This window comes from Crocodylus porosus, unplaced genomic scaffold, assembly GCF_001723895.1.
Source record: "Crocodylus porosus isolate Cpor-Errol unplaced genomic scaffold, CroPor_comp1, whole genome shotgun sequence".
Classification (NCBI taxonomy): domain Eukaryota; kingdom Metazoa; phylum Chordata; order Crocodylia; family Crocodylidae; genus Crocodylus; species Crocodylus porosus.
This window is the reverse complement of record NW_017728931.1, coordinates 52,137,075-52,161,739: the sequence shown is the minus strand read 5'-3', so window position 1 is coordinate 52,161,739 and position 24,665 is coordinate 52,137,075. Positions and strand designations below refer to the sequence as shown.

The 24,665-nt window shown below is 47.3% G+C and overlaps 1 protein-coding gene across 1 annotated transcript in view; it reads left to right on the top strand.

Annotated features, from left to right (window-relative positions):
- LOC109316685 (extracellular serine/threonine protein kinase FAM20C-like) overlaps positions 1-20,373 on the top strand; it is a 25,140-nt gene extending 4,767 nt beyond the window's left edge. Inside the window, exons 2-10 of the mRNA XM_019544939.1 lie at positions 4,339-4,514; positions 4,662-4,740; positions 5,294-5,386; positions 6,470-6,585; positions 7,204-7,384; positions 8,769-8,878; positions 18,964-19,045; positions 19,341-19,400; positions 19,784-20,373. Of these exons, the coding sequence (XP_019400484.1) occupies positions 4,361-4,514; positions 4,662-4,740; positions 5,294-5,386; positions 6,470-6,585; positions 7,204-7,384; positions 8,769-8,878; positions 18,964-19,045; positions 19,341-19,400; positions 19,784-20,057 (1,149 nt within the window). The 5' untranslated portion in view covers positions 4,339-4,360 and the 3' untranslated portion in view covers positions 20,058-20,373. The remainder of the gene's footprint in view (positions 1-4,338; positions 4,515-4,661; positions 4,741-5,293; positions 5,387-6,469; positions 6,586-7,203; positions 7,385-8,768; positions 8,879-18,963; positions 19,046-19,340; positions 19,401-19,783) is intronic.
- Positions 20,374-24,665: the final 4,292 nt, after the last annotated feature.

The following is a 24,665-nucleotide window of genomic DNA, read 5'->3' as shown; positions in this document are numbered from 1 at the left end:
CCACAGCATCACACTGAAGGCTCACATTCATCTTGTGGTCAATCGTGACCCCCAAGTCCCTTTCATCTGTAGTGCTAGCCAGCGTAGCACTGCCGAGCCTATAAGGATGCTGCAGGTTTTTCCTCCCAAGGTGGAGAACCTTGCATTTTCCAGTGTTGAACACCATCAGGTTCTCATCCACCTGCTTCCTGAGCCTGTCCACATCAGCCTGGATTGCCCTCCTGTCCTCAGATGTGGATGCTTTACCCCAGAGTTTGGTGCTGTCGGCAAACTTGGCCAGTCCGCTTCTGACATCAATGTCCACATCACTGATGAAGATGTTAAATAGTATAGGCCCTAGGACAGAGCCTTGAGGGACCCCACTGGTCACAGTGCACCAAGACGATTGGCTCCCGTTGACCACCACCCTCTGGGTCCTACTGCAGAGCCAATTCCCCAGCCAGCGGATCATGGTGAGGTCGAGGCCACAGTTAGCCAGTTTAGCTAAGAAGCTATTCAAATCCTTTTTGCATATCCATGGGGTGTCTCTGGGAATGTATATACAAACAGAGAGGTGGGTGTATGTAAGTGGCCCTGTATGCATGCTAGCATATCTCTGAGTGAGTTTTTACTTGCAAGGGGGTATGAGCATATCCAGAGTTAAGACTTGTGGCAGCCCCAGGAAGAGGTGTGGGTCCCTTCGTCCTCCCACCCACACATTGAATGACTTGCACTAATTTAGCCTCATGGGGGCCCCTGTAGCCTCAGGTCCAGGTAATTTCCCCAGATGCTCACTCTTAAACCTGTTCTTATGTGGATACCCCATTCTGAATAGGAAAGGAGAGTGACTTTGTTACTGGATATGTGAATGAAAATGTAGGCCATGGATATGGGGGGCTTTGTGTGTGGTAGGAAAATGAGTATGTAGGTGTGGGTGAGTAGAAGCACAGAGTGGGTACCACCTCTAGGATTAGGATGCCTGGGTGGGCGTATAGGAGTGAGTGCATGGGGCTATTTGAGTGAGTATGCCAGGGTGAATGGGTTGAAGCATAGGCTGGGGGATGGAATCAGGATGTGGGGCAGGCTGTGTGCCTGGATTATCTACAGCCACTTTTGTCACTGGACTATCTGCTGTTGTTGATTTGGAACTTGCCCCGTTCACTCTAACCTTGGCATTGCCTGCTCTTTCCTTATCACCATTGATAAGTGGAGCAGCAACCTGCCTCCAGCTCTCTGTCTGACTGAAGGCTGCCACACCAAGGAGGTCCCATCCACCAGAGACCTCAAGACTGCATTGAACTCATTGCCGTGGGCAGGCACAATAACCATTTGTATGGCAATGGCAAGAGGAGCTGAAGGGAAAACAATGGATTTATTTCTAATTTAGCCTTTATCTGCCAAGTCCACCTCTTGCATTGCCCTGGGCTTTTCACAGGACAGCTTTAACCCTGAGGGATCTATTTGAGACGTTGCTTGGGACTTCTCTATCTCTTTCTTTCAGAGAAGGGTTCAGCTGAAGAGATATTCATTCCATTCAGGCTTTGTGTGGCCATCTGCCTCTGGTCAAGCATCTGAGCTCGAGAGGATGCTACGCCGACTGCAGACTTTGTTTCAAAGGAAGTTCAAAATTCTCCTTTTCCTCTTCCTCCTCTTGGCTTTCCTGATGCACATGGCACTGGACTTAGCACTGCCCACCATTCACAGCTCCTGTGGCTGTGCCCAGAAATCTGCCAGCCCCTCTGGCCCATTCCTGCCAGGCCCAAGGAAGATGAGTCTACGGATCCTCCAGGATTTTAGCGGCAGCAATGGCTCCTTGGAGAAGGGTTCCCACTCGCTGGAGGCACGGCCAGCAGTGGGCACTGGGAGCAAGACTGTGCATGGAGACCAGGACTTCAAGCCTCAGTGGGGAGGGGTGAAGCCAGTGTGGGCAGGAGGGTCAAAACTAGCAGCGCTCTTTAAGCATCCCCTTTATAGGATCCCGATCCCAGAGGTGCTGGAGAAGGACAAACTGTTCACTGTCAATCCCAAAGAGAAGTTCACCCTGAGAGACAGCGGGAGCGATGAATGGTGAGAGCCTGCCCAGCCATGGTATTCTTTTAGGGACACAGGAATCAGTCACCCGTACTGTTCAGTATCCTGTTCACAGCTGGCCCAACGTGTACTGGTGCCCTGAGCATGGAATTGTTTTAGGATTTCAGCACCTTCTCAGGATTCAGGTCCCTGAAAGGATGTGATGAAAGGTTGGTTTGCCAGCATTGAAGGGATGTGCTATATCCCAGGACTATGCCCTTTAATGTGACAGTCTAAGATTTTGCTCCTGCATGTGTAAAGATAGCCCTAAGCCTACCTCTATGTGTGGCCAATGTCAGACCCTTCCCAGAAAGGTATGAAATTCCCAAGATGCACCTAACTGTGCAAAGCTATGCTGTTTTCTGTGGACCTGGGATGGGGATTTTTGGAGCCATCTGAGGATTAGCTTATGCTTTGGACCACAAGCCTTTTTAATTTGACCCTAGTTGATGCTGATCTTCTTCCTGGCATTATGCAGGGCCTTTTTCTGACCTGCACTAAACTATTTGACTACAGCAGTAAACTTCCTTATGGGCTCAGACCTCCAGGGACAGGACTGGACTCAGCACTCTGCGTGTCCAACTTAAAGAACTGACAAAGGGGCTTGCTATTTAGAAACATGTCTCAAATAGGTCTCTCAGGTCTCAGTTTCTTCTGATAATTAGGGTCATATCAGTTGGCATCTCCTTTAGTCAGCCTGAAATGTATCTTTGAGGGTCTCCTTGTCCATGGTCACAGGAGACAGTTAAACAGGAGCTTTGGGTTGTTTTTTTCTATACAGTTTATCATGTTATATCTGGTATTCACATAGGCAACATGTAGGGGTGGCACAGTTGGCGATTGGCCACTGGGGGACCCCCACCCCCAGTTGGTGATCAGCTGCTGGTGCCCCCCCCCAGTATCACCAGTCACCCATGGGTATTCTTCATCTCTTCTTTCCCAGTTCAATACCTGTAGTCCTTCCTTTCCCACACTATGGAAAGCCCCCTTTCTCCTCCACATCTCTGCCTATTTCTAGTGCCCTTCCCCACACGATTTACCTTTGGGAGTGAAACAACTAACATTTAGATTAATCTGCAACTTTGGTGTCACTTGACAGCTTGTATACAATGGGATGGTGAAATCTGATGATGCAATGATCATATCATCACCTGGAGGTTCTTTTAGTCCCCACATACTGTCATCAGCCTCACTGTTATTCCTGGATGATAGATAAAACCCACTGATATAGTAACTACCGTAAATACAGAGCAGCTGGTTTAATGGAAGCATGTTTGGAGAGTGCTGGCATTGTTAAAAATAAAAGGCAGGAAGAATGGAAATGGATAGCTATTTTCCATAACCTCCCTTCACTTTTTCCATCTCTGAAGTTTAATCTTTCACATCCCTGATTTACCCTGGCAGATGGGTCTATGTCAGTGAAATGGTGTAGATTCAGTGTGCCTCCAGGGGATGATTTGAACACAGATGATAAACTCTTTGCAGCTGGGATTGTGTCTGCAGGAGCCCTGTGCAGCGCTAGCACAATGGGGCTTTGGCCTCCAAGAGTACTTTAATATTGCAAGTGTCCAGAAACTACTTGTAATATTAACTACACTAAAACAAACAGTTTGTTTTAGTGTAGTTAATGTGAACTTCTCTCTCCCGCCAAATTGGAGGTAAATGACAAATGGATCAAAGGTGGAGTAAGCTGTTGGGTTGAGGTAAGGACAGAATTAAGCTTGTTTGTGGCAGGAATTAACCTTCTTTTTTAAATGCAAGCATTTCCTTTAAGCTCATTGGTGTCAGACACTCCATGTCAGCTCAGCCAGGCTTGGAACCCATGTTACAAACTACAGGCAAACATAGAAGGAGATGCAATACAATCAAACCTGGCTTGAAGGGATGTTGTGGAGTTCTTCTAGGATGTCCCATTAACTCGTTCCCTCCGCTATGCTCCAGTGGGTGCTGTGGGCCATAGATTTGGTCTACTTTAAAATATTTATGAATGGTCATGTTGCAGGAGCACTGTGGAGGGGTTCTGGAACAAGGATGGTTGCGGGTGCTGCAGGTCAGCCAGGGGTTCCTCCAAAGCCCAGGGCTCAATGACCAGCATCATGTGTTCTTGTTCTCTCTCATGTTCCAGTTCCTCCTGGCTCTTTTCCCACCCCACTTGCTGGGTGCTGACAGCCACAGGAGGAGGGTAGCTCCCATGTTGGTCTGCTGACTGGGAAATGCTGTGAAGACGGAGGCCATGCGACTCGTGCTAAACACTGTTGTTGTTGGGGGGTGGTGGCTTTTGGCCTGCAGGGTCAGCAGCAGTAAAGCAGAGATGGTCCTTCCAACAGGGAGAACCCCATATGACACCTACCCCACCTGGCTCAAGTTTCATATCAGCATCAATCGCTACGAGCTGTACTCCCGCCAGGACCCCATCACCCACACCCTGTTGGAGGAGCTGGCCATGCAGAAAATTGTTGGCTCAGGTACTGCGCCATGTCTTGCTCTCTGCCTTGTTTGCCTTCCTTCTCTCTGCGTCCTACTGTGCCTCTTCCCCATCTGCATCACAAGTCTCCTTCCCCTCTCTCACTCTCCTCCTCCTCTGGCCCTGATTCTTGTCTGTACTGTTTCAGTCCAGAAACCTGGAGGAACCCAGCTGAAACTAATCATGACGTTCCCAAACTATGGGCAGGCGCTCTTCAAACCCATGAAGTGAGTAAGGCGAGCAGGAGAGGGGTGGGGCTCTGCCCCTCACGGAGATGGGCCTGTACATCCCCCACAGCATCCCAACACCCTTGGCTTGGACTCAGCACCCAGGATGCAGCGACTCTCACATCACTCCAGGACCTTACTTGCATAGAGCAAGCTGGGCAGGCAGCCCTCGCCCCCCTTGCCATCTTCCTGCCAGGAAGGAGCCGGACTGTTCAGCTGTTTGATGGGGTGGTGCGACCTCAGGTGGCGAAGGGAGGAAAAACTGGGAGCAGCTTGCTTTGCTACACAGGATACTTGTGTGAAGAATATAGCACAGCAGATGGGGGCAGGGGAGGCCAGACCTGCTTACACTGGGTGCAGTTAAAGAACGGGGATGGGAAGAGGTATCTACAGCTCTGGTTTTCCTTGAGGAGTTTGGAGGGGAAAGGACAAGCAGCTGAATCAGGGATGGATCACTCCAAGTTTCCTACAATGCTCTGAGCAGGTCCTAGGAGTTTAGACTCTAATTTAACCCTGGCCTCTGACTGTGTCTCCCTCGTCCTTCTCATTTCAGGCAAACCCGGGACCAGGAGACCCCAGCAGATTTTTTTTACTTCTCAGACTTTGAACGGCACAATGCAGAAATATCAGCCTTCCACCTGGACCGGTGAGTGCTCCAGAGCCCTTCCCGCTCCCGTCTTTTGGCAGAGAAACAGTATCCACTGTACAGGGAGCTGGCAGTAGCCCAAAGACCTTTGCCTCAGGACTCTGTCCACCTTCTGGGGGAAGAGGAAAATCCTCCCTCAGACTGTAAATTCCTTGGGGATAGGATTTTGTTTTTGTCTATCACACTGAGACACCGAGCCCAACTGTGTAAATCCAACTCCATTCAGTCATCAGATCCGTCCGGCACGGTGCTTGTTCGTGGAGCTCTGACCTATGGCATTTCCCGTACAGCTGTTCTAAGACTCCCACCCACAAGCAGCTGTCAGTCTCCCTCCACAGTACACCCCTCCTTCCCAAACCAGTTCTGTTCAGGAGATCACTCCCTGCTCCAGCCAGGCCCAGGTCATGCACACAGCTCTGCTGATGCAGCCAAATGCTGGCCCTCTGCCTTTCCGGTCCTGAATTCCCCTAAGCAGCCACAGCAAATAGAATTTTAGATGTGAAGCAATGTCCACTTAAAGAACTAAACATCTATGAATCTATGAAATGACACTAGCTGCTAGCTGCCAAACTCACTGTGTTAGTGCCCTGAGCCAGCACAGCCCCAGTGTGCCCTGTTCTTTATTTCTCGCCTTGCAAAGTAGGAAGTTTTATATGTATTCCCAGACTACATCTGAATGTCTTCTTGAGGAATTTAGGATTGGCCACTGATTGGCTAGTCAGTGACTCCTACTAGACCTCCAGCCACAAGAGAACAGAGCAGTGAGCTATCTTAGCCCCATGTCTTGATACCTAAAGCATCAGAGGAAGGTGCAAATACCCTGCCTTGCATCTGTTTGTACAATACTGTGCCAGTGAAGCAGCAGAGGTATTCCTTCATGACCCTCTGTCTTATCTCTTGAACTGTGGTGGACAATGGCCCATGGCTAATGTTGCTTCATGGGCTGGAGTAAAGGAAATATGTACCATGCGCTATGGTTGCCCTCTTTCATAGCACTGGGAACCAAGGACTTGGCTTGGGAATGAATTGGCTTTGAGTCCTGCTTCTCTTTGGTTCCTTGTGTGCTCTTCTTGTTCCTGGAAGGATCCTGGATTTCCGGAGAATCCCCCCAGTTTCTGGCCGTTTGGTGAATATAACCAATGAGGTTCGTGACATCACAACTGACAAGAAGCTGGCTAAAACTTTCTTCACCTCTCCAGGTAAGAGTGCCCTCTACCTGCCCGTCCATTACAAGCAAGCCCAGGAGGGCTGTTCTGCACTAAACAGGAACTGTAGTGGCCTACATCTGCACCCCCTACTAGCCCTCCCAACTTTGCATGATTAGCAGTGATCCAGGTACAGACCACCTGTCTGAGAGCACTCTATGGCCACTCCCTAGGTATCTGCCTGGATGCTGGGTCCCCTTCAAGCCAGTTTATCTGTCTAGTGGGTACATCCTTGCCAGGTTCCCAGCTCCCTGTGGAGTTACTTGCCTGGCTGCTCCCAGTTCCTTTACTCAGGGGGCCGGGCTCTCTCGCCTCTACTTCAGTAATCTCTTGCCAGCATGTTATTTCAGGCTACAGGTGTGACAGTGGAGAAACGCCCTTGCTGATGTCATTGTGATGCTGCATCGCATCAGAGCCCCTTTGGGCTCCCTGCGCAGTGAGAGCAGATCCACTTTCCTCTAGCTTTGTGACTGGGTAGCATATAGAGCTTGTCCAGCTTGTGAGCTCCTTCCTTAGCACAGAGTGTCTTCACAGCTACCAGAGTGGGGGGGCTTGCAACTGCTGTTCCTTGGTAACCGGGGTTTTTCTCTGATTTGTCCTGGCTCCGTCCAGCTGGCAACGTCTGCTTCTACGGTGAGTGCTCTTACTACTGCTCCACGGAACATGCCCTGTGTGGCAAACCCGACCAGCTCGAGGGCTCCATGGCCGCCTTGCTGCCCGACAAGACCCTGGCCAAACGTCGCTCCTGGCGCAGCCCCTGGAGGCGTTCTTACCACAAGAGCAAGAAAGCTGAGTGAGTGTGTTGAGGGGCGAGGGAGGACTGAGGGTGCAGGAGGGTGGAGGGGAGGGTGCAGGAGAAATGAGGATGGGTGTGATGGCTGGGATCTGCATGAGGGAAGAGATGTGGTGCAGAGTCAGGATCATCGCTATCCAAATCATCCCATACAACCATAATCTAGACTCTACATAAGGCTACCCTCAACCCTGAAGAACACAGACCAAACACCCTTGCCTACCACAGATAAAGCAGGGGAACAACAGCAGCCAATGTCCTGCTTCTAGAAAATGTTATCAGTGGATGCTCAAGAGGTCCTGGGTGGAGGGCCACACCCCGCACTACAAAGGAAGGCAAAAAAACCCACAGTCCATACCAATCTGACCATGGGGTAAAATTCCTTCCTGACCCCAAATGTGGTGATCACTCTGACCCTGAGTGGAGGGGCAAGATCTTTTAGCCAGGAATTTCCAGCTGTGCTCCTAGGAGGAGAATCAGCACACCCCAGTTGGAGTCCCCAGCCTTAGTTGTAGCCAACACCCCATGCCTCTGAGGGAAGCTTAATAACACCCTGACGCTCCCAGAAAAAAGGGGAGGGGGAACAGTGTGGGAAAAAGCAGCAAAGCCTGGAAGCGTAGGAAATGCCCATGGTAGAAAATAAGCATAGCTATGGCTAGATCACCCTGACCAGTGGCTGTCCAGAGGAAGCAGTGGAGGGTGACCGTACTGTGATGTCTGGGTGCTGGGTGGGGGTACAGGTCAGAAGAGGAGCTGTTCCCCACTGCCTGGCCACTCCAGATATCTCCGGACAGCTCCACATTTTCAAGCTCTGCCTCAGGGTCCACAACAAGTCCCTAAAGTGAGACTTCGGCTTTGAATTTGAAAAACTGGTCCTAGATCAGCCAGCACCCTCCCAGCACCCTCCCACCCACCAGAAACATTCCCACTGCACTGGACTGCATCCTGAAGTGTTTGCTGAAAGGATGCAGCTCAATATCACCTGGCACTGCTTAGCTACACTGCCTTTGGGTCAGGTGGTGTAGCTCTGCCCTGCCTTCTGAATGGGTAGTAGTATGGCCAGGTCCACACATTACTGTGACCAGGTAAATTAGCTCTGCCTCCTGGCACTCAGACATCTCCACTAGCGGAAAGTCAGGGGTGATCCTGCCTTGAGCAGGAGTCTGGGCCAGACAACTTTGTGAGGTTCCTTCTAGCTCTTTTCTTCTACAATCCTAAATGGTGCCAACACCTTCGGGTTCCAGAAGTCTGGGGAGTATCCATAATTGCATAATTGCATCCCAGATTTTGCTCCCTGGGGTACTCAAAAGGTTAAAGGGAAGCACCTGCATTTGGGGATGCCCCAGGTGTCTGCATCACTTTTCCCTCCTGTGGCTTCTCTAAGGTGGGAGCTGAACCAGAATTACTGCACCCAAGTGCGGGAGACGCCACCCTATGACAGAGGCTCCCGTCTGCTTGACCTCATTGACATGACTGTGCTTGACTTTCTAATGGGTGAGTGTGGGGTTCCTCTCCCAGCAGACAGGCCCACAGTTCCATGTTATCCCACCCTGGACCAACACCTTTGCTGATGTTTTTACACACCCAGACAGGCACAGAAGCTCTGTGCTTGCAGGTAGATGCTTTTGTTTATAAAACAGGCAGATGGCACAGGGCAGGGATAGGGGTAATTGTGTGTTCCCTGCTACCTGTCTCAAACTAATCCCTCCATAGCAGTGGCCATGAAAACCTTGGTATGCCTGCTGGTGTTTGTGCTCTGGTATTGCACTATCACTTCACACCATGTTGGGGGCTGAAAACTCTGGTCAGTTCACTGCTTCCAGGGGGAAAGAGAGGCAGTTAGCCATGTGCAAATAAAAGTAAATTGTCCAGCAGTGATCACTTATCAAGAGTAAATCAGAGGGATGGCAGTGGCAGGGAATTAGAATAATAGTGAATTAGTGGCAAGTTATCCCAGAATTCACTGCATTCCCTCCCTCACCATTAAACCTGAATGGCTAGAAATTTTTTAAGCATTCTGTTTTTCACCAAACAGGGCCTGGGCTCATACACTCTTTCCCATATCCGACATGTTGCTCCCACCACTGTAGTTATGCATCGCACTAAGATGGATACTTGATCATTAACCACCAGGAAGTGGTTTGCTCCCTGACTGCTATTAATGGCCACGAGGACTCTGCCCCGGGGCCAACACTTTCAACTCACTCTTTGGCAACATGAAATCCGGTTCATCAAATGTTCCGGCCTAATGTTCCAAGCAGTGACTTCCGGGCTGCCCTTTTAACTTGCTTTCTTGCTGAACAAGCGCTTGCATTGTTGGCCTATACCAAGCTGGCACAGCCACTTTTCTTTTAGGAAAGGGTGCCTGTTTCATCTCCTCAGGGCTCAGATTTATGCACCCACACATCTGACATCAGCATCCTGCTTTGCTGAGCTGGGCAGAATTCTCTATGTCTACTGTTGTCCTCGTGAATGTGATTGTGTCCTGCTGCCTCGGGTACAAAGCCAGTGGCTAGCCCCATTGGCTGGTGCTAATGACTCACAGTTTTCCTTACAAAGTCATCACAATAATTAGCAATGAATGCAAATAGCTATGTCAAGAATATCATACTCTTGGACCATTGTGTCCCTGGGAGCCTGTTAGTTAAGGGAATAAGGCTCAAGAGTGTCTATGGGCTGTACTGTACATGAGATTTCTCCCAGCCTACAGTAGGCATTCAGGGCAGCTAGTGTTATGGTGCCATCTACTGGGAAGCACAGAGGCAGAAGAGTTGCTTGATCCCAATGTAATAAGGGTGGCTCAGGGAAGCAGTGGGTGCTGACCCCTGACATGTGACAGAAAAGCAATCTTATTTAATTCTGACCTACATTAGGTGACTGAGGCCAGTCTGCTGGGCTCTGAATGCCAGGCACAGAATAAAAGGAAAGTTTACATTCCTTTCAGTGCCACTAGAAATGTACAGTTGTGCCCCCAAGGGTCTCATGATCTTACACTGAGTGATGTTCCTGAAGCAGTTCTAGACTGTGGAAGGCCCAAAATGCACTCCAGCTAAGCCACCCATAAGGCTGGTGTGGACAGGGCATGCCAGTAGCACCTGCCAGTTGCCTTAGACTCTCCAGTGCAAATGGCCAGGTTGCTATTTACAGCTGTTTCAAATAGGGGCAGCCTTTGGCACAAGTCCAGAAGAGGGTTTACACACATACTTCTGAAGCTGTAGCAAAACGCCTTAGCCACCCTGCCACCTTACCCTAGTCCACCAAAGCCTCAGATCTATCTTGTCCTTTTTTATGGGCAATAAACAGCCTCACGGTATGTGCTGCACAGGTGCATTCAGTCAAATGACAATGATGTGTATTACCCAGACTTTGGCAAACAGTGTAACAGGGAGGTTTTTCTTGCTGCTTTAATGATTTGCCTCTCCTTTATCATTATCTTCTTGCTGGCTGTGGGCATGTTCCATCATTCTGTCCAGGGGCTGTTCATGATGCTCCTCTCCTTTAGGGATCTGAGCAGCAGATCCTGATCACCACTGGTTCATTGTCACTGTAGCATCCCTGTTTCTTTACCAGATTGCATAACTTGGACAGCTTCCCTTGTCCTCTGTTTTGTGTCCCTGATGTAAATGACTTGTCTGATTTGTTTCTGGTGCCACTGGAGTTACTTCTGCTCCATTTGTCCCCTAACAGCTATTGGCTAAGGGCTATTGTCCCTTAACAGCTTTCAGATGGCCCCAGACAATGGCAGTGAGGAGACTTGGAAGCTTTCAGAGCCTGCCCCATGCTGGGGGCACATTGATCCTCTTGCCTTCTAAACTTAGACCAAGAACTTAATGTCTAGGACGTGGCAACCTCTTCTATCCCACTCTTACTTATTTTCAGTCCCTCCCTAACATTTCCTGGGCATGGTATATGTTGCTGCCCATCAAATACCATTGCTTGGATTAGCTGGGTGAACTGTTGTGGGATGATACAGCTTTTTAATATATGTATTTGTGGGCACTGCAACTTTATGCTCTCTCGGTGGGTTCCCAGCTGAACTGCTGGCCATTTTTTCATTTGGCCCTTCTGTTCCAGTTACCCACATTGTCAAACGCTTGCTCTTTGATCTTAGAGTTTGAAGAGGGGGTCTGTGTTTTGTTCCCAGTGCTCTCCCAAGTGGTCCCTAACCATCCATCTGCCAAACCCAGAATTGTGGCAGTGAAACAGTTCCAGGTAGACACATATAGCTGCTCTCAAGCACATCAAAGGAAGCAATCTTGAGAGTAGCCACAGGGTGGCAATCATCACCACATCTCTGGGTGTGGTGGATGTGGATAGGGGAGTCATGCTCAAACTCCCATCCCTCCCACCAGTGCTGGAGACAATGTAGACATGCCCAGAGTTTGTTCCCCAAAGCAGATATTTGAATGTTGTTTCCCCAAACCTGAAAGAGCTGGAATCAGTCAGTGCTTCTCTAATTTTCCTTTTTTTAAAGAATGAGGAACTAGAGCCAAAATCATCAAAAGGGATTCGTAATTTGGGGGCCCAACTTCTTAATAGGGCCTGAGAAAGTGCTGAGGAGTGGCTCTCTGTAAACCACAGCATTTAAAATATCCTAGCATGAGCACCCAGAAGCACTAATTATCAAGTCTGCAAATCTTGGCCTGTGTCCCTGTGCTAACCCATGTCCATTTTGTGATGCTGGCTTTGTCCTGCATCCTGACAGCTTGGGTCTGTCAAGATGCAACAATAGCAATTATGCTTTTTTTTTGACCCTTCAGTATGCATCTTGGACAACAGTCATGAAATTGCTTTTGCTGGTTATACTTAATATTCTCCTGCAAGGAGAATTACCTTGTTACCTTGTTAACTTTTTCACACTTGTTTTTTTTTCCCCCACATGAACGTATTATTGGATCTATTCCCCTCAGGCCAGTGTTGTACCATATTTTCCTCTGAAGAGTATTGCATTGGCCATAGTTAAGAACAGAATCCTGGCCTAGATTGACCAGTGATGTGAGACTTGTCCTTTTATGGGTGTTATCTTGGTTAGCAGTTTATCGACACTGGACACTGTTTTTTTTCACCACTTACACTGTCTGACAGTTCCCAGAATCCTGCCATGCTATGTTTTCCAGGAGACTGAATTTTAGTGTCCAGAGACAAGCAACTCCAATCCATTTATATTTCCTTCCTGTGTTTAATTCTACCATCAGGTTCATGTTTTTGAGCAGTAATCCATCAGACACTCTTGAGGTCACTGCAGATGAGATCACTGCCATTCCATCAGTGTCAGTGGGATAGGGAAAAGGAGGTCACCAACATGATCTGTTTTGTATTTGTCTGTGAGCCAACTTTTCAAGCAAGAAGCAAAATCAGAAGGCAAGCATTCTTAGCAGGTTCAGTAAAATCTGGTACTTGCTTTCTTGGAGCACTGACCCATATCCCAGAAAACACTGGTCCAATTCTGTCAGAATTAATTCTCCACAACAGGGGTGCTTAACCCTGCTCCATAGGCCAGACTTAGCTTATGAAGCTGTCACCCAGCCTGCCATGCTCTCTATGAGTCTGAAAATGTGGAGGCTGGGAAGCAGTGGTAGTGTTAATTGCCTCTCTCCTGCTGCCTAATTTCTGGACCCACGGGGAGCCTGGTGGGCTGGAGAGCATAGCCCTATGCATGAAATTAGGTGTGCAGGCCTGGGCTGAAGTGACATAAGGCCTGATCCAGATGCCAAGGCAGTGTGGGGCCCCAACCGGGGATGTGAAGCCCTATTAGGGACTGCAGGACCCAACCCTGTGCACCAGCTCCACAAGGGATCTGGGCTACAGATCAACTTTGTGCCATTCATCCAATCCACAGGGCTGAAAAACTGAGCACCAGTGCTCTAGAATAATATTTTAAACGATATATTTTGCTTTAATTGAAGTGGAATCCATGTGTATCTCCAGGCAGTTTCTTATGGGAGAGCCCTTACTGCAGCCTCAGGATGGCCCTTTTCCAGTCTGTGTTTTATCTGCTAAGGCAGTGAAGCAAATAGCAAACCACTAATTAGTTCCCCAATCCAAGTCACATGTTGGAGTGTGAATGGGCACTGTCTGCTTTGCTGGTTGCATTTTGATTCCACATGCTACGTCTTTCTGGTCCCTGCAGCCTACTCATCAGTCAGTCTCAGGTTTTCTAAACTGAATCTCATTATATTGTTTTCTGCATGCATGCATTTCAGCCTCCCTTCTGCCTGGCTTGCACAGTTTTGTATTGACTTAGCCACTCCAGTTGGGGGATGATTTCCTACTGAAACAGTTACAGCAGTACAATGTCTAGTGGGGACACAGTTATACTTGTATAAAGGACCTTAGACAGGATTATTCCCCTTCATTTATGCCTGGACATATGACATACTTGTACCAGTGTAATTTATGTCACTTTCATTCTCTGATATAAATTAGGACCTTGTCACATGTTACACTGTGAGCCTCATGAATCTTGATTGGCTTAGTACTAGCTTGCAGTCACACCTTCAATCTGAGCAGCACATCTGTGGGGAGTAGCTACACCTTAATGGAACAGGAGCTGTGTTATGTGGAACAAGAGATAATCCTGCCCTGGAGTGGCATAGCTTTGAGCCAAATAATGAGTTCTTTAAGCCACTTAAAAGTGTTAACATGCGGACAGTCCAGCGGTTAAGAGCTCCAGGAGCCACTCAGAATGAACCTGTAACAAGGCCCTTACACTGGGATCCTTAGCAAAATGATGTACAACTGCTTATTAAGCAATTATTATACCATCTCACCACTAGGTGGTGGGGAAGCAGGTAACATTGGGATGCCACTCTTCCTGTCCACAAGGCCAGAAGGCTGAGCCCTAATGGTCTTGAGCAATCAAGCACCCTGAGATAAGCTGAGGAAAGACAACCAGAAGACTTGTAGAGATCTGAAGAAGACTCTTCATCCTTCAGCTGTACTATGCTAGCAGTCCTTCTGGCCAGTGGTTGTTTTGCAGCAGGCAGGACTGCCTCCTCATTCTTGTCTTGAGAAGCCTTCAGCTCTTCCTGTGTCAGTGGCCACACAGCCAAGAGCCAGCTCATACTGTCCCCGCAGAAATCTCTTGGCCTGGGCCCTCCTTGCAGCACACACAAGAGGACAAGCTTACAAAGGCAGTGGAACACGATCCTGTGCTGGAGGAACTATGCAAGCCCCTGTGCTGCAAACTTTGAAATGTCACTTTGAATTCAGCCCAGCAAGCCTAGGCTCATTACCAAGTAAGAGAGCAGAAGGCAACAGCTAGCCACATTGCTTGTTCCACAGGAAGTCTAGCAGCCTTTTCATGGGTTCATTGTGATTGCAGAGATCCAACAGAGTTGGATAGAGTTGCCAGACATGGAGAGAGTGGGACAAGGTATACAGATCAAGACCCCCCTTTTGGTTTCTTTTCCAGAAGGGACATTGGATTATAGTTGTTGTAGCTCTGCAGGGTCCACTGTGGAGCTGTGAAGCATTTTTTTTGCCTTGTTTGGAATTGAGGATGGGGATGGTTAATTTTTTGTAAAAACATTGTGTTTCAGTGAAATATTATGTTTTGACCAAAACAACATTTCTTGTTTGGGTCGAATATTTTTGAGTGTTTTGCAGAAATACCAGGTAGCAAAACCTGAAAGTTGTTTGACAAAAAATTGAGTTTCCAAACAGAAAAATATTTCAGATGTCATTTTTTCATCACAAAACCCAAACAATTTTAAGGGGGAATTAAAAAAAAAAAAAGAAGAAACTTCCTAGAAGCTTATCCGGGAAAAAGTACTCGGTATTTTTAAACTAAATACATGGTCTAGAAGAGAGTCACTCATGTGATCAGAGGGCAGGAGAACAGGCCTTATGATGAGAGGCTGAGAGCCATGGGGCTCTTCAGCCTGGAAAAGTGCAGGCTCAGGGGGAACCTGGTGGCAGCCTATAAGTACATCAGGGGTGTGCATCAGGATCTGGGGGAATGCCTGTTCACTAGAGTGCCCCAAGGGACATCAAGGTCAAACAGTCACAAACTCCTCCAAGGCCGTTTCAGGCTGGACATAAGGAAGCACATCTTTACTGTCCGAGCCCTCAAGGCCTGAAACAGACTGCCGCCAGAGGTGGTGCAAGCACCTACTCTGGACTCCTTTAAGACACATTTGGATGCTTATCTTGCTGGGATCCAATGACCCCAGCTGACTTCCTGCCCCTGGGGCAGGGGGCTGGACCCAATGATCTCCCAAGGTCCCTACCAGCCCTAATGTCTATGAAATCTATGAAACACATGCAAGCAGTGTAATTTACACCCATGTAGTTTTACACTGGATTTTTCCTACCAGATTCAAGGAAGTTACACTGGTGAAGGACTGACTGTATGTCATGTGTCTACTCTTTATTTTACGCTGGTGTAAAGGCTGATTCCACTGGTGTCAATGTGTTGTGTGTCTGAGCCCTTCATATGAGGTAACACTACAAATTCTTGTTGCCATAGCCACATTGGGGGTGGGGGGTGAGGAAATGTGCTCTCTAACCAACACAGCTGTGATGGCAAGAGCTCTTTGTGCATATGCAGTTATATTGACAAAACTCTGCTTTTACCAGACGAGTTCCTTTTGTTCCACAGGGAGAATAAGGGAGGCGGCTGCAATACATTAGACTTGCAAATGTGCATTTTTGCTGATATAAGCTGCATCTACGTAAACCCCATCACTGTGTCCTTACCCTCACACGAGTCCCCAAACCAGATAAGACAGGAGAGCTGAGGGACAACCTAGCAAGACATCTCTAGAACACCTCTAGTCTCGACACATGGAAGAAAAGGACATTATTGTTAGCTTCTTGTGTTCTCCTGAATGGACTAAACTTCAGGCTTCATTTACAGTTTTTACTACACCCACAAGAGTCACCAGAATGGTTTCTTCATAAGCCAAAAACGTGGGGAGTACTTGATATAGATGAGAGATCTATTTCTACAGAGATACCAGTGTTTCAGGGTGGGATAAGAAAACACTTGACCGTGATGGGCTGTCAGAAGAGCAAGGCTCTTGGCTGAAGAATCAGAACAGTTGAGTGTTGGTAGATACAATGTGCAGCAGCAGGTGAATGCTGAATGCTAAAAGCACAGCCCAGACTCTCAGCAGTTAAATCTTTTTGCCTCATGTATACTTTTGATACATTTGAAGGGCATAAGATGCTGCCTTGGTACTGCCTCTGAGGGCACAGTCTGCACTGCTGGTTTGGTGGCGTTACTCCTCATGTCTGTTAGCCACCACTTTTAGTCTGAAAGTGAGACATGTAGAAGTTACTAGTGTGGATAAGAGTTTGCTGCCACATATTGAATATCCTTAACTGTTACCTGTTTTCAGTGTAGAAACTACCATAGGCGTTCTTAGGTGTGCAAGTTTGGATTGCTTTCTAGTTTGGAAAGCTTGGACTGAACATATCTGGACCTTTTCCCAGAATCTGATCATCAGCTTCTAATAGCAACGATAATATTCCAGCTCATAACATCTCAGAGATGAATGCTTGATGCTTCAGAATGTTTAAACCTGGATAACGTTAATGATGAAGCAGTAGCTAACAGTTATACTCTAGCAGCCTCCAACAAATTCTCTAGGCTGGCTGAACAGCTGTCTCTGGCAGAGGGAAAATGGACCTTATTTTGGATTTTGATTGCAGAGATTGGTGAAGAACAGTTAGGATTTAAAGAGCATGAAGAAGAAACATTGGATTAAAGATGATACTATCAAACTATGGGAGAAAAGAGAAAGGCACAATATAGAAAGGAGACACTGGTAAGACAAAATCAAATGAGCGAAAAGAAGAAAAAATGACCAGTAGAATGAAAGAAATATATTGCCTGAACAGTTAGGAGTGCTTGTCATAAGGCTCATAATGAATGGTTGGGACAAAAATGGCACAATGCATTGAGGAAGTCTCCAAGAGACAGGATCAGAAATGTGTATATGAGACACTGTCCTAATTGGACATTTATTTTCACAGTTTCTGCCAATTAAGGATAAAAATGGAAAATACTGGCAGGAAATTGATGTACAGCTAAAGCATTGGTGTGAACATTTCTGTGAATTAATGAGCAGATCTCCAACAAGATGTGAACTGCTGTCTGATCCGAAAAAGACCTTGGCAGAAAATAGGCCAGTGATGCACACAAACAGTTATGGGATGATAAAGCACCAGGATTTGACAACATCTTACCAGAACCATGGCAGAGTGGAGGTGTGAATTGAGATTTCTGGCTTCACAGCATCATCTCAAAGACTTGGGAAACCTGTTGATGTCCAGAAGATTGGAAAAGATTCAGAAAAGGAGTGTGATCAGCTTTCACACATTGTAGTGTGGTGATTCTCAACCAGGGTGATCTTTTCAAGGATGTTGTGATCCTTTCAAGGGTGTTGTGGGATGCCATACAATGCTAGGACTGTTAAGTTTACAGTGATTCACAAGATAAACCCAGGGATTTACACTAGAAATCCACAGTTCTCATTTTTCTGAGTTCTTTGCAACAGAAAAAAATGCTCTTATTATTTTTCCATAGGTAAAAAAAGAGTGAACACTTAAGAGCTGACATATTCTAAGATCTGCCTGAAGTCTGTCCAGGTGCCTTGAGTCTAAAAGGGTTGAGAACCACTGCTGTAGAGGAATAACATTGCTGTCAATCTTAGGGAAGGCATTTAGGATAATGCTACTGAACAGACTAAAATAATATTTAAATCCCAAAGTAAGAAACAACCACCACCATTTCCTTATTGATTGATTTACTTTCCATACCATATACACTTTGAAGTCTGTTACTGAAAACTGACTGGAGTTACAAAAGAACATTCATACCATGTTTATAGTCTTTGCAACTGCTTTGGACTCAGCACATCAATCAGCACTGTGACTGGATGATACTGGGTGGGTTGCCTGAGGATTTAGTGTGCCAGTGACAGAACTTCCCCACTGTACAGTTAGCTGTGTTAGTACTAGCTGCACTATGGGTAGATTTTTAGTACAACTATAGTAGGGATATGTCTTCACTACAGGCTTCTGTTGACATAGCACTGACAGCTGGAGTATGAGGAGGTACAATCCCTGACTGACACAGTTGTGCTGGTAAAAGCCCCTAGTTTTACAGATATGCCAGCCAAACTACGCCTTAACCAGTGTAGTTTGTCTTGCCTGTCTGGATGTGGTGTTGCTGTACAAAATGCAACCATGCTACTCTGTCTGCATCTGCCTTATACTGATACCCCAATATTCCTGTACACTAGAAAGCTCTCTGTAACTCTGGCTTTACAGGAATAAGCTGTATGAATAGCTATGCACCTCTATACTGGCATGATTGAATCTGCACAAGAGGGATGGTATTGATTTAACTCGATCTAGTTACAGCAATACAGTTTTTGTGTGGACTAGACCTTAGGGCCCCTTTTTTATTTGTCTCCCCTGCCACAGGTGCATAGCACTGACTCAGTCCTTCTCCTCTGTCAGCTGCCAAGACAGTTTCTATATCTACTCTCTCCCTGGAACTCTGTTGCTTTCCTTTCACCCTCTGCCTCTTGCCTGTCATTCATACCTATCTCCTCTCCTCTCTACAGGTAACATGGATCGGCATCACTACGAGACCTTTGAGAAGTTTGGTAACAACACCTTCCTGCTGCACCTGGACAACGGGCGAGGGTAGGGTGGGGAAGGTGGACTTTTGTTGATGTGGAGAGCTCTGTGTGTGGAGAGAGCAGGGAAGGCTTTCAAGCTCAGTATTGTTTCTCTGTAAGGAGAGGTCTCTTCCCATGCAGGGAATGGTGTGAATTTACCAGCCACTGCTCACTTGACATTTAGTGTCATTGCCATGTTGACTGTAAGGTGTCTGACTAGAAGGTACCTTGCCAGGGTTGACAGTGCCTATTCTACAAAGGGGCATATCAGATCCATCCACAGAATTGACCCTTTGTGTTTCCCTGATTTCTCTTCTTAGATTTGGAAGACATTCTCATGATGAAATATCCATCTTGGCCCCACTCCAGCAGTGCTGCAGGTAATGGCTCTTCCTGCTCCCTCCATCCTACCTTCATACACCCGAAGTACCTTATTTACAGAGATGGACCCAGCCTCATCCTTCTAGTTTGGAAATAGAGCCGGCTGGCATGACTAAATTTGAGACACTGGTCATGTGGCGTGAAATGGCTCACCTCTTTATGCCACCATAACCTATGTCTACACTTCGCCGTGTAATCTACCAGCACCTCCTTGTATTTTGGTGGTGAGTGAAGTGATTCATTCATACAACATTTGCCAGTGGCTGTGGGACCACTCAGGATGGGAGGCATGACATGTATGTTGGGGTTGTTTTGGTCATATTTCTGGTTGACATTTCTCATCTCTTCCCCTTCTCTCCCTTTCCTCCATCAACACCATTAGTATAAAGAAATCAACATACTTGCGCCTGCAGCTGCTGGCTACGGAAGCCTTTCGCCTCAGCGATGTCATGCGGGAGTCACTGGCCTCCGACCGCCTCTCCCCAGTCCTATCAGAGCCTCACTTGGAGGCACTGGACCGGCGCCTCCAGAAGGTGTTAGACATGGTGAGGGAGTGTATGGTGAAGGAAAGCCGCAAGGAGGTGCTGGTGGATGACATGGGGAATCGTAAACACGGGATACGGCAGCGCAAAGAGGAGAGGCGAGCACAAGTGTGACAGGGATGGTTAGGCACCCCCTTGCCTCTACACTACTCCCCAAGGCTGCCTCTGCCATCAGGATTCTTGCTAAATGGCAGGCAAGACTGGTGCCCAACCCAAAAGCCCTTGTTGATCGTCTATAGCAGGGGTGTAGCTCCTGTGTCATAAACCTACCCCAAAAGCAAGAATGATTTGGGGGTTCAGAGTGTCTCATACACCAATATTTGTGCACAGTTTGGTTTAACTACCTTTCAGTCTCTCTCAAAAGCTAACGATAAGCTGCATTCATTTGTATCACTTGTATCACTGTGTGGAACATGCTCTTCTGTAGGTACTGGTATGTGTCCTTGCAATTTTGTGTCATAAGCCATAACTTAATCAAAAAGTTATAGCCTGATCCCTAGTTAAGGACTGTTTTGCCTGTGGTATACAGACCTAATGAACAGGGGGAAGGCAAAACTACTTGGATTTAGGGACCAATTGCTTTACAAAGACAAGAGCAATTACCACTCCCAGACACATGGCAAAGGGCTATTGTTGCAATGGGCACCCAAAATAGGGATGATTTTAATCTGCCTGCAAGGAGAAACATCAGCCCCAGGACAACAAGTGCATTCCAGGGAGATGGGCCAGTACATGGGAGAATTCCAGACATCCCAGGGAGCAAAGAAGTCTCTGGAGGATTTTGATATACCCCAGAAAATGGATAATGCAGTAGAGATTGGGGGGTGAAGGGGGTGGGGATACATGGAGGCTGTCTGGAAGGTACTTAGGAAGTTGTCTTTGGATTTGCCCAAGTCTTAGGAGTGAATCCAGGTCCCCAGGCAGGATAGATACCCTTCTTTTTGGCCTTGGTGTAGTTAGAGGGTGAAGGCTTGTCCCCTGCACTGTAGGCAGGTTGACCCCTGTGAGAGTCTACAAATGCCTCCAAATGTAAGGATTTCAGCTGCCCAATTTATGGTGATGGGGGATTACTCTCAGGCTTTCCCTCCAGCTTGCTCCATTTGCCTTTTGGCTAGGGGCAAGTGAGACTAGGGGGCATCTGAACTCCAAGGCCTCCATGCCTGGGGCTTCCACATATGATGCCTGCCATGGATTTGGGAGTATCTGAAGCCTCAGGAGGAGAGGTAAGATACTTACCGGTGATGGTACCACACAGACAGACTTGATTGATTGAGCTCTGCTCTGTTGAAATCTAGAACTTAATTCAGAACTGATTTGGCCTTGGAAACAAAATTAAAAAAAAAAAAGCCTGATCTTTAGGACTGTGCTGTAGTCAGGAAAGAGGGTGAGAAATTCTGTTTGGTTTCAGTTCTGTACTCTGCCTCCAAACTGCTTCACTTATTCTTGTACAACTCTTTTCTCCTATGTAATAAATCGTTTAGCAGTCTTATAGCCCTACTGATTGCCCATGATAAAACATGATCTCAGAGCAGGTGATATTCTAGGCAGGCCTCTTCTACAGAGGAGAGGGACCCATATGTTTTGCAGGACCCAAGGGGAGACTCTATGGAGCTGGCAAAAATTCTCCTGTTGCAGCTGTGGAGTCTGGTGTAAGGGAGGCTTACAGGGACGAGGAGTCATCCTGGGACAAACCTTAGTCTGTTCCTCGAGAAACAACTTCTTGAAAGTCTCAGTGATGCCAGTTTATATTACCTACAAAGGTAGGCACTGTCTCTGGTCATGCATTTTTGTAGCACCTGGCACAATGGGACTCAGACCTTAATAGAGGCCTCTGAATATTGCTGCCACACAAATAATCCATGAATAATTTGCAGGTGGAAAGCCCCTAACAGTGACTCTTTCTCTGTACTAACATACACTCAGAAACACACCTGCTTCTCCCATGTTGCAGGTGTCTCTGTGTTTTCTGCACCAGCTGAGATCACACACATATGCGATTTGAGTAAATAAATAACTGGCCCCTTCTCTGCAATTTGCTGTCCAGGCTGGAAGCTCGTAGATGCTCTAACTGGAGACCTTAGGGGTGCGTTGTCAAGGCAGCGTACTCCAGTGATTAGTGCATGGGTCTTGGAGCAAGGAGGACCTGTGCTCCTTTTATGACTTTTCCACTGTTTGCCCTGTGATCTTGAGCAACTCTTCTCACCTGTTTTGATGTTGCAGTTAAGGTACTAGGTGTCCAAGGTCAGTCTTGTGGTACAGGGGCTGTACTGGGGACTCAGGAGATGTGGGTTCAAGTCCGATCTCTGTCACAACCTCCCTTTGTGACTAACTAGGCCACTCTATCTCTCTCAGCCTCAGCTTCTCCAGCTGTAAAATGACAGAAGTAGTTCTTATCCACTGCTACAAAGGGATCGGACAATTAAGAGAAGTACTGTACATATCAAGAGCTTTGTTTATTAAGTAAGGCCATAGTAGTGAATCTCTTGTGACATATCCTCTGCTACCTCTCAGCCTGTGCCAGTACCACTGACTTGTATTGTGTTGTGTTTGTGCTCAGTATATATCAGTATCACTTTCCCCACTCCAGTGTAAAAGCAAGGTATATGTTATCTAGACCAGTGGTGCTCAACCTGTGACCCATGGGATAGATCCAGGCTGTGGAGCGAAATCATCTGGCTCGTGGAATGATAGTGTTAATTGCTGCTTCTCTGCTGTCAAATTTCTGGACATGTGGAAAGCCCTGTGGACCAGACAATGTGCCCCTGCATACTGGATCATACTAGCATTCAAGCAGGAGTCACTCTGTGGCTGCATCCAAAACATGGTGTCCAGCCACATGCAGGGTTGGGCCTGTGTGCAGCTGAATTTGGTGCATGATGCTGGGCCAGCGCACTGGATCACACCAGCAGACCAACCCTGCATGCCAATCCCGTGCTGAATCTGCCCTATCGACCAACACCAGGCCATGCACTAGACACATACCACTCATCCAGCCCATGTGGGTGAAGAGATTGAGTACCACTGATGGAAACTTCTTCTGAGCCAGGTTGCTTGGCACAGTGGTTCAGCACATCAACCTAAGGAATGGCTCCTGTCATAGTAAAAGCCTAGTGTAGACAAGATACCAGGGAGCTGGAATGATCAAACCCACTAAACAATAGAGAACAGCCACTTGCTTTCAACTGGAAGGCAGAAGGCTGCAGATCTCATTAATTACCTTCTACCTCATCCTCTTAATTCTCCCTGGAGAACAGTAACCTGTTGCATGTCTCACATTCAAAATACTTTACCCTGGATCTTCCTACCCCCTGGAGAGGGCTTGGGTGGTCCAACAGCTCAGGATCTATGTAAGAATTTGGGGACTTACACTCAAGTCTCTGCTTTTCTGTGGTTTTGCTATGGGAACTTGGCCATATCCTACTCTATGCCTCAGTTCCCCAGTGGACATAATACTGCTTCTCTACCTCAGGAGGGGGTTGTGAGGATAAATGCATTTAAGACAAGGAGATGCTCTGTTAATGAGGGTTGCTAAAACAATTAACAACCCTGTGAGGTAGTTAATCCTTATTACATGGATGGGAAACTGAAAGCCATACACAGAGCCACTGACAAAGATGGGGCTAGTCCTCCAGATTTTCTTTCCTGTGCCTACACTACTTGATCACATCTCTCCTTTCAGATCTACCCCTAGTCCATTCTGCTGCTACAAACTGCTATAGTCAGATCACCACAGTTCCCCTGGTAGCAAAAAGGCATCTCTAATTCCTTATGGGATGACATGATTTGGAAAAAAAATGGGATTGGGGAGGGAGGTGGGATGCGATGGTAAGGAGAGAAGTAAAGCAAACCAGCATCTCACACACCTTGCTACATTTCACCCTCCATCCAGCAAAGAAAAAGGAGAAAGTGGCCTGCTGAGGCAGCTTTGTCTTAATAATCTGCCTTTCCCTTTCCCATGCCCCCTGCTTGAAATTTGTCCTTCCAACCCCATGTGAAAGTAGCTCTTTTAAAGGGGACAAGGCTATTCAGGGACTAGCACCATATTTAGCTCCTGGTGTCTCAGCACCTGGATTATCCCTAATGCCTCCAGGGGGAGTTAGAAACTAATCTCCAGTAGGTTTATGTCAACAGGAGCAGTGATGGGGGCAGGTGCCCTTAGTGTCAGTGCTATTATTAGGCTGTGGTAGCACCCAGGATGCCCTCTGCTCTCATTCTTCTGCTTCTAGGAATAGAGTGATTGAATTACAATGGGTTATTAAAATCCCTGGTAAAGCTGCATAAGAAGTAGTACCAGGCTGGGGAACATTAAAGAAATGCTTAGTGTGGACACAGCCTAGAAACGGTAGGAAAAAGTGGAGCAAAGACACTGCTTAAATAGATGTCAGTAACCATTCTCATCTGTGAGGTCTGTGAGATGATGGCATTGGTTCCCAAGGGCAGTGATAGGACAAGGCCCTGAGGAATGTATGGTAAGGAACAGCTTCCACCAGCTTAGGGTGAGGCAGGGATGGGTGAGAAGGATCCTAAAAGGTCTTTATCACTGGGAAGACCTCTGAATCTACACTACACACTGGCTTTCTGGAAGCAAGGAAACACATTATTATAAAATTATTATAGTTATAAACTAGTCAGGGGGGATCAGCAGGCATTGGGGAAGTCACCGTTCCCCCAAGCACCGCCAGGAGTGACCAGGAATAACGGTCACAAGCTGGCAGAGGGTAG